General features: G+C 39.2%; 1 protein-coding gene across 1 annotated transcript in view; it reads right to left on the bottom strand.

Annotated features, from left to right (window-relative positions):
• Positions 1-904: 904 nt before the first annotated feature.
• The window catches only part of LOC118321836 (myomegalin-like), a gene marked incomplete at its 5' end in the record, with an annotated part of 22,344 nt that continues 15,987 nt past the window's right edge, over positions 905-7,261 (bottom strand). Inside the window, 8 exon segments of the mRNA XM_035653366.1 lie at positions 905-1,092; positions 1,690-1,766; positions 5,199-5,364; positions 5,447-5,701; positions 5,785-5,979; positions 6,183-6,362; positions 6,458-6,595; positions 7,139-7,231. Of these exon segments, the coding sequence (XP_035509259.1) occupies positions 922-1,092; positions 1,690-1,766; positions 5,199-5,364; positions 5,447-5,701; positions 5,785-5,979; positions 6,183-6,362; positions 6,458-6,595; positions 7,139-7,231 (1,275 nt within the window).

Raw genomic sequence — 7,261 nt, 5'->3', positions numbered from 1 at the left:
TTAACAGGCAGTTTTTCTTGCCCCGTCGCCAAGTGCTTGCTCATGGTGGAACTGTTGGGTCTCTGTAAATAATGCTATAAGGAGTTCGGTCTAGACCTGCTCTATTTGAAAAGTGTCCTTAGAAAACTGTTATGAATTGGCGCCATACAAATATAATTGAATTTAATTGAATGCACTGAAAGGAAGGAAACTTTTCATACAATATAAAGCAGCTGTGGACAACAGACAATGTACTCATATTCATTCATAGATCACTGTACACTGCTTAACTACCTTAAATATTTATTTTCTACCTCATCTAGCCTACTAGTTGGAGCGTATTTCATTAGAACTGTTTATTTATATTATAAGCATTATTGCATGATTGTGGCACATTACTAAAGTATTTGATTGCTCTTGTTGAAAGGGTTACTGAATTAGTGTGTATTTGTCTCAGACATGCTTCTGAGACAACTAATCAGATTCTAACACCTAGCTGACCTTTCCTCAACCCCGCCCCTTTTGCTATGTGCTCCAATAACAGTTGAGCAAACCTTGTCAACTTCCTCCTTTCCTGTGCTGAGATATGCAACAGGTTAAGCTAATCTTTATGGAAAAGACAACCACATTTTGAAGATAAGCTAAGGTAACGTTTAGCTACAGAGCAACTAGCTAACTTTTATTTATTTAAAAACACAAATATATAGTTTAAAAAAAGGTTCAGTAATTTCCTAAAACAACGTCTGACTGTAGTTTTTAACAAACAGGAAATAGTGCATTTGTTGGGGACTATTTTCAGCAGTGGATGAATCCAGTGAGTGTGTTTTTAATAGATTTTGGACAACAGAGGAAGAGGATGTATCACATATACTGATCATAGGATTTGTTTACACTGATAAAAATATAAAATGTGACCACGGCTTTATCGTTTGAGTGACCGTCCTACCTCATCTGTGACAGAGAGGAGAAGCCGGCCTTCTCCAGTTGAGCCTTGAGCTCTCCCAGCTCTCTCTCCACCGCCCTCTTCTGCTCCACCAGCTGTTTGACCTCCATCAGTCCCTGACCTTCAAATAACAGATCCTGGGACGGATCCTTTCCCGTCCCTCCAGAGGCCTGTTTAGACACACAGACAGACAGAAGTGTGCCTGAAGTATTAGTTATGAGCCCGAGAAGTGTAGCTTTTTATACAAAGTCAAGTAAAACTAAAGTTCTGGTATTGAATGTAAAATGTAAAAAGACCAGAGATCATAGCAACTTCACGCCTAATAAAGACAATCTGTGTCCTGCCTTCATTTAGTTTGAGATGTTGCACCAAGAACATGAATATAAAGATGAAAATATAATTAAAATATACTCCATTCAATCCTATTTAGACAAATCAACCTGAAATAAAAGAGATCATAAATATAAACTCCGAAATAGCTAAATCTCTCCCCCCTCATACAGAATTTTCAAATTAAAAGTATACAACAAGGCTACCACAGAACACTCACAAAATAAAATGACAGAAATATGGATTGTATTGGGATTTACTACTACTAAAATCACCTATTAGAGAACTATTAAAGCTCTCTACTGCATTCAAACTTCACATTATAAACCCAGAAGACCTGTTTCTATTAATATCACAGCTTCAGAGTGATGACTGATATTTTTTCTTCAGTTCAAGCATCAGTAGTTAAATTCTGTTGTTCATATTCATGTTCATACCTTGGACTCCTCTTCATCAACACTCTCAGTGTACTCGCTGTTCAGATCGTCCTCATCTTCGTCCTCCGAGCTCAGTTCTGCGAGAAGCAGGAAAAATAAAAACAGTTAGACTTGTATCATGATGAGAACTTCTTTTACGTTTCTGTTTCCTGAGTGCAGTTCAGCAACCGTCCTGCAGAGTGTCACACTGTCACACTGTCCACACTGTCCACACTGTCCACTGTTTCTGGAAGAGCTGCTCACATTCTTCCGTCTTCGTTATCCCATATAAGGTTTTAACTGTAGGCTCATATAAACAGCTCGTAGTTCACTGTATGATGGTCGCTTTGTGTCATTAACTGCACTTTATTGTTGTAAACTTCTCTTTGAACAATAAGAGACAAACTGAAACTGCTGAAATAGGAGGGAAGGATTTATAAAGATTAAGATGTTTAAACAGAGGATTGTGGGTAATCTGAGAGAGAAATGAACAATGAGCTGTATGTAGCTTTGTAAAAACCTGATTTACTGAATGAATAAATGAATTTAGTCTCAAATCGTGGCTGTAGAGGAATCTGAAGTCACACTTCAGAGCTGTTTCTGTGAGTTTGAGGGATTTTAACAAGGAGGAGGAGATTTATTCCTACAATTACAGACAAATATTTTTAAGGTCTGATTCATATATTTTTTATTATTCAGTATTTACTGTATATTCTACTATTTTAGGCAAAGAAATTAAGCTAAAATAAAATGATGTTTCTCCAGATTTAATTAATTAATAAAAAAAAATGAAAGCAGTCAATCATTTCTTATATGGGTATAAAAACTGATTGATACACATACACCGTAAAACTCAAGGCAGCTGACCTATAATCTTTTGTTGAGGTTATTTACTTTTCTTATTTAGAAAAACTTGTTAAGCTATGAAACCTTTATTATAGTGCTTGAACATTAAATAGTGGCAACAAAAATTTTCAATTATTATAGTTTTTTTAAATAAAGTTTAGTTTATTTCAAAAACTTTATTTGAGTTTAACTTAAAACTAAGAAAAAATATATAATTTTGCTTCTTTTTTTGCAATATATTGTTTTGTGATATTGTATCAATTCTCAAACACTTAATTTTTGTGTTTAAACCGTCAACCGTTGTACGAGCAGGTTACTGTTTGTGTTCTTTATAGCTTTCCTAAAATTCTATAAATACAGTATTTATATATTTATAGATATTATATCACAATTTATGGGATGGTAACCTCTGTAGTGTGATACATATATTCTTTCTAATACAAAACTTTAATTTCTTGGTGAATTTGGATTTATTTTAAAGAATTCTGGGTTTACAGACCCTTATCTTTCTTATCTATTGTATTGTTTTATTGAGCTGCTGTAACAGCTGAATTTCCCTAGTGTGGAATCAATAAAGTCTATAGTATATCTTCTTATCCTTATATTTTGTATGCTCTATGAACTCACATTCAAATGTGTGTAAAGTGTGTTATTCATATCATTATTGTGTATTTTGGGGCTTCAGTCGGACACAAATCCACACAGCAAGGAGGAGAAAACTTCAGTTTCTGTGTGAAGGGTTTGTTTTTGGTGACTGAGTGAGTAAATATATGTGTTGATGTCACTATAGAGGGAGGAAGTAATTAAATAACTGCCACCTGACATAATACTCTGACTGTAACTATGTTCAAGGCACTTTATTTTATTTATTACTGTCACTATTATTCATTTATTTTATGCTGGTTTGGTTAACATAACCGACTGTGTGTGTTTGTCTGTTTCACTCCTTTGTTTGTATTTTGAACTTTATAAATATGAGATATAGTAACGTCTGTTATAATCTGTTGTTCCTTTAAAAATAAAATAAAATAAAAACAATATCTTGGGCCAGAGAGCAAATATAATATAAACCATGATAAGCACCTACAATCCTAAATTCATGACGTAAGGTTTATTTATTAAACAGCTTGATTACATGTTTGAAAATGTATAAATAAAATATAATATCTGATTTTTTAGAACTATAATGAGTCACATTTCTTCAGTTTTAAGATCAATAATAAGAAACATTCATACTTACTGTGCTCCAGTGTGACACTCTTTATGATCATATTCATTAAGATTGAACCACAGCTGATGGTTGCTGAATTGCACATAAAGTCTCATAAAACCACAAAAGCAAACCCACATTCAAATAAATGTAAGCATTGATTAAACTACGTATACGGGATCATAATCACATGAAAGCAATGTGGAACATGCTCGTATTGTTCAGTAACACAAAGTGTAAGTTCAACAGTTTACAGCATTCAGAAACTCGTTCAAGCTGCGGGACATGCAAACACCGACACACATGTGAGGGAATATATCATCACTGGTGTACGTGAGCAGATATTATGGTGAAATACAGAACAATTACAGCACCATTTCACAGTAAATGATGCTTGGTATCAAACAAAATAGAAAATATGTTGAGGAGGAAGCAGCTGAAAGGAAATTCAGGTTAAACTGCATTGAAACATTTACAAAAAAGTCAATAAAATACATTTTCCATATAATTCTGAACTACTTTAATAAAAGTTACCTAGTGCAGCTTTAACATTGTTCCAAAATGACATGAAAAAACATGTTCAATTCACAAAATGAATTAAAAAAATAATAATTCTAGCTATTATTTAGACTTGGTGGAATCAGTTTTAATATTTGAATGTGAATTAAGATGAAAATCAGTAAAGTAGTTATTAGTATGTATGAATTATTTCAGATATTTTATTTTATTTTGTTTTCGGCTGTATTTTGGAATAGGACCTCCACCGCCCTCTAACAGAGAGTACGTCAATATTTCCTTCATTATACCGAATCCCTCAACAAGAGTCTTGCTGTTTGTGCACAAAATAAAACGGTAATTAATTACAGTCAGAATGATAGTGAACCACTGACACACAAACATGGTTCCTCTCGCCTTCTTAAGATCTTTTTCCACTGTTTTGTTTTTTTATGCTCTCCTGGTAAAAAGCAGGTAACTGCTGCAGTAAATGTGGCATCTTAAAATGGTTTAAACACACAGAACTGTGAAGCTTTTTGCTTTCAAACAATGTAAAGTTTGTCAAGTTTGAGTGAACATTTAAAGGACCAGTGTGTCGGATTCAGTGACATCTAGTGGTGAAGCTGCAGATTGCAATCATTCAGACTTCCTGGCCCAATCTAGAGCCAGTGTTTGGACCCGCTCTATTCTGACGTAATGTTACACACTGGACCTTTAACCCGATGCCATTGAGAAGATGTAAAACAATGCTGCTGCTTGTTGAGGAGTTTTAAACATCTCATTAATCAAACGGACATCATTCAGTGTTTAGAAGCGTTAGAAGCTCGGTTAGTCCGTCACCATCACTGGTTACAATACAAAAATGTTCAGTTAGTATTTACACCCGGCACAAAGACCACCACCAGCGCAGCAGGACGCTGCACTCTGAGCCCCGGCTGCTGCTGTTACAGATACTGTCCCATGCTTCTCTGATGCCCACCTCCAAACTCAGGCTGCCTGCTGTTGGGCCGGTCGCGGCCCGGGATGGGGCCTCTGGCTGGGGGACCGTCCTGCTGCCCCAGGCTCTCCCTCAGCTCCCTCAGCTCCTGGGTCAACCGCTCCACCAGCGGGAGACCTGAGGGCTCCACCAACTGCCTCTGGAAGTCCTGCAGGACACGTATACGCACACATGCATTAATAAGAAGCAGAAAATGCTGGTTTAATAGAGAATGAAACACTAACACTGACCCTGATGATCTCCTCCTTCACATGCAGGGTCCTGGTGAGGGAGTCCACCCTGGTAGCCTGACTCCAGCTCAGCTCCTGGCTCTCCTTCTCCCTCCTCAGAGCCAGACGCAGCTCCTCCTGCACGGCCTGGAGCTCCACAGCCAGGTCTGCTCCGGGATCAGGCCTCGACCCGACAGCTGAGCTCAGCTGCCTGCGGAGCTCCTGGAGCCTCGCCGTCTGCTCCGTCATCACCTCCCCGTGGCGGCTCGCGGAGTCCTGCAGGGAGATTGTTGTCAGTTTATCCATACAGGACTTTATTCTGGACCTGTAAGAACCTCTACACAGCTCCTCTGCTCTACCTGGATGTACTGGTCCCTGGAGCTGATGGTTCTGAGCAGACCCTGCACCTGCTCCTGGTGCTCCTGGGCCTGGTGCGTGCGGTCGGCCAGCACTTCCTGGAAGAGGCGGTCTTTGAGCTGGAGGCGGACCTTCAGCTCCTCCAGGACGTCGCTGGGAGCTGATTGGATCTGAGCCAGTAGGGAGCAGCGCAGGTCCTACAGAGAAGAAACAGACATAAATTATCTTTAATACGTTTAAATTTAGACTGGACTAGTCTAAAAGAAAGATTTAGGGTTGAAAATACATTTTCCTAATTGGAACAGTATGCTTTTATTTTGAAATATTTCTTTAATCACAATTACACTACGGCCGCAGACACACAGATCACAGCCGATATTACATCACATCCTGTGTGTACCTGGGCCTCCTGCGTGCGAGCGTGCAGCGCCGCCTGCAGCTGACCGATGATGGCGTCTCTCTCTCGTAGGATGCGGCTCTGTCTGTCTTCGCTGTCCTGCTGCTGCCGCTGGACGTTCCTGCAGGCGTCGCACACCTGCTCCAGCTCCAGAGCTTTCCCTCGCACCAGCACCTCGAGGCTCTGACACACACACACACACACACACACACAGCCATCAGTGAGCGGTAGAGGTGTGATGGCGAGAGGGACAGGAAGTGCGATCTGTGGGTTCTTACAGTGATGGTCTCCTCGTTGTTGGCCAGGACGCAGCGCTGCCTCTCCAGGTCTCTCTCCTTCTCTCTGAGCAGCAGCTGAAGCCGACGAGCCTCCTCCTCTTTCTCCTCCACGCAGCGGAACTTCTCGTCCACCGCTCGCTGCACGAACAAAGGTTCAATCAATCAATTCAATGGTCCTAATTTAACCGTTCAGAAAGCTCCTGACTGACACTTTGATTGAGGAATCCCTGAGCACACTGCAGCACACGACCACAGTCTGTACAGTCCTAAAGTAATGAAGAACTGACTGACTGCTAATGGAGCTGCAGTCCTTTAGTTTGGATTTTTGATTTCCTTTTCTCTCCTTTAGTATAAATTATAAACTATATATTTAGTTGTTTTTTTTACATGTATTTTATTTTTGTTTATCTTGTTTTTGTTTGTTTTCCACTCCACTGTTCAGGTTATGTTTGTCTGTTATTGTTATTTAACTTATTGTATAAACAACAATTAAAATAAATAAATAGAAATAGAACTAAGTGTTTCAGCTTGATTTGTGTGTTTGGTTGTGAACAGATTTTTAATCTAAATGAGGCTTTCTTGAAAATAAATCTTCATCAATAAAGGCACTAATTAAATGAAACATATTTATACCACCGTTATTTTGCCCCAGAACTTCACGCCCCTGAAAACAGAACTTACCTCCAGAGCTCGGTCTCTCTCTTTGATACGCTGGCGGAGTTTCTGAAGCAGAGAGTCTCTCTTCTCCTTCGGATCCTCCAGCAGCTCACAGTCCTGAGAGGAAACACAGTCAGTGTGTGTGTG

Source organism: Morone saxatilis, unplaced genomic scaffold (assembly GCF_004916995.1).
Source record: "Morone saxatilis isolate NCDOM2014 unplaced genomic scaffold, NCSU_SB_2.0 Contig12, whole genome shotgun sequence".
In the NCBI taxonomy this organism is placed as follows: domain Eukaryota; kingdom Metazoa; phylum Chordata; class Actinopteri; family Moronidae; genus Morone; species Morone saxatilis.
Note: the sequence above shows the minus strand (reverse complement) of the source record. Positions and strands in the feature narration are given on the sequence as shown.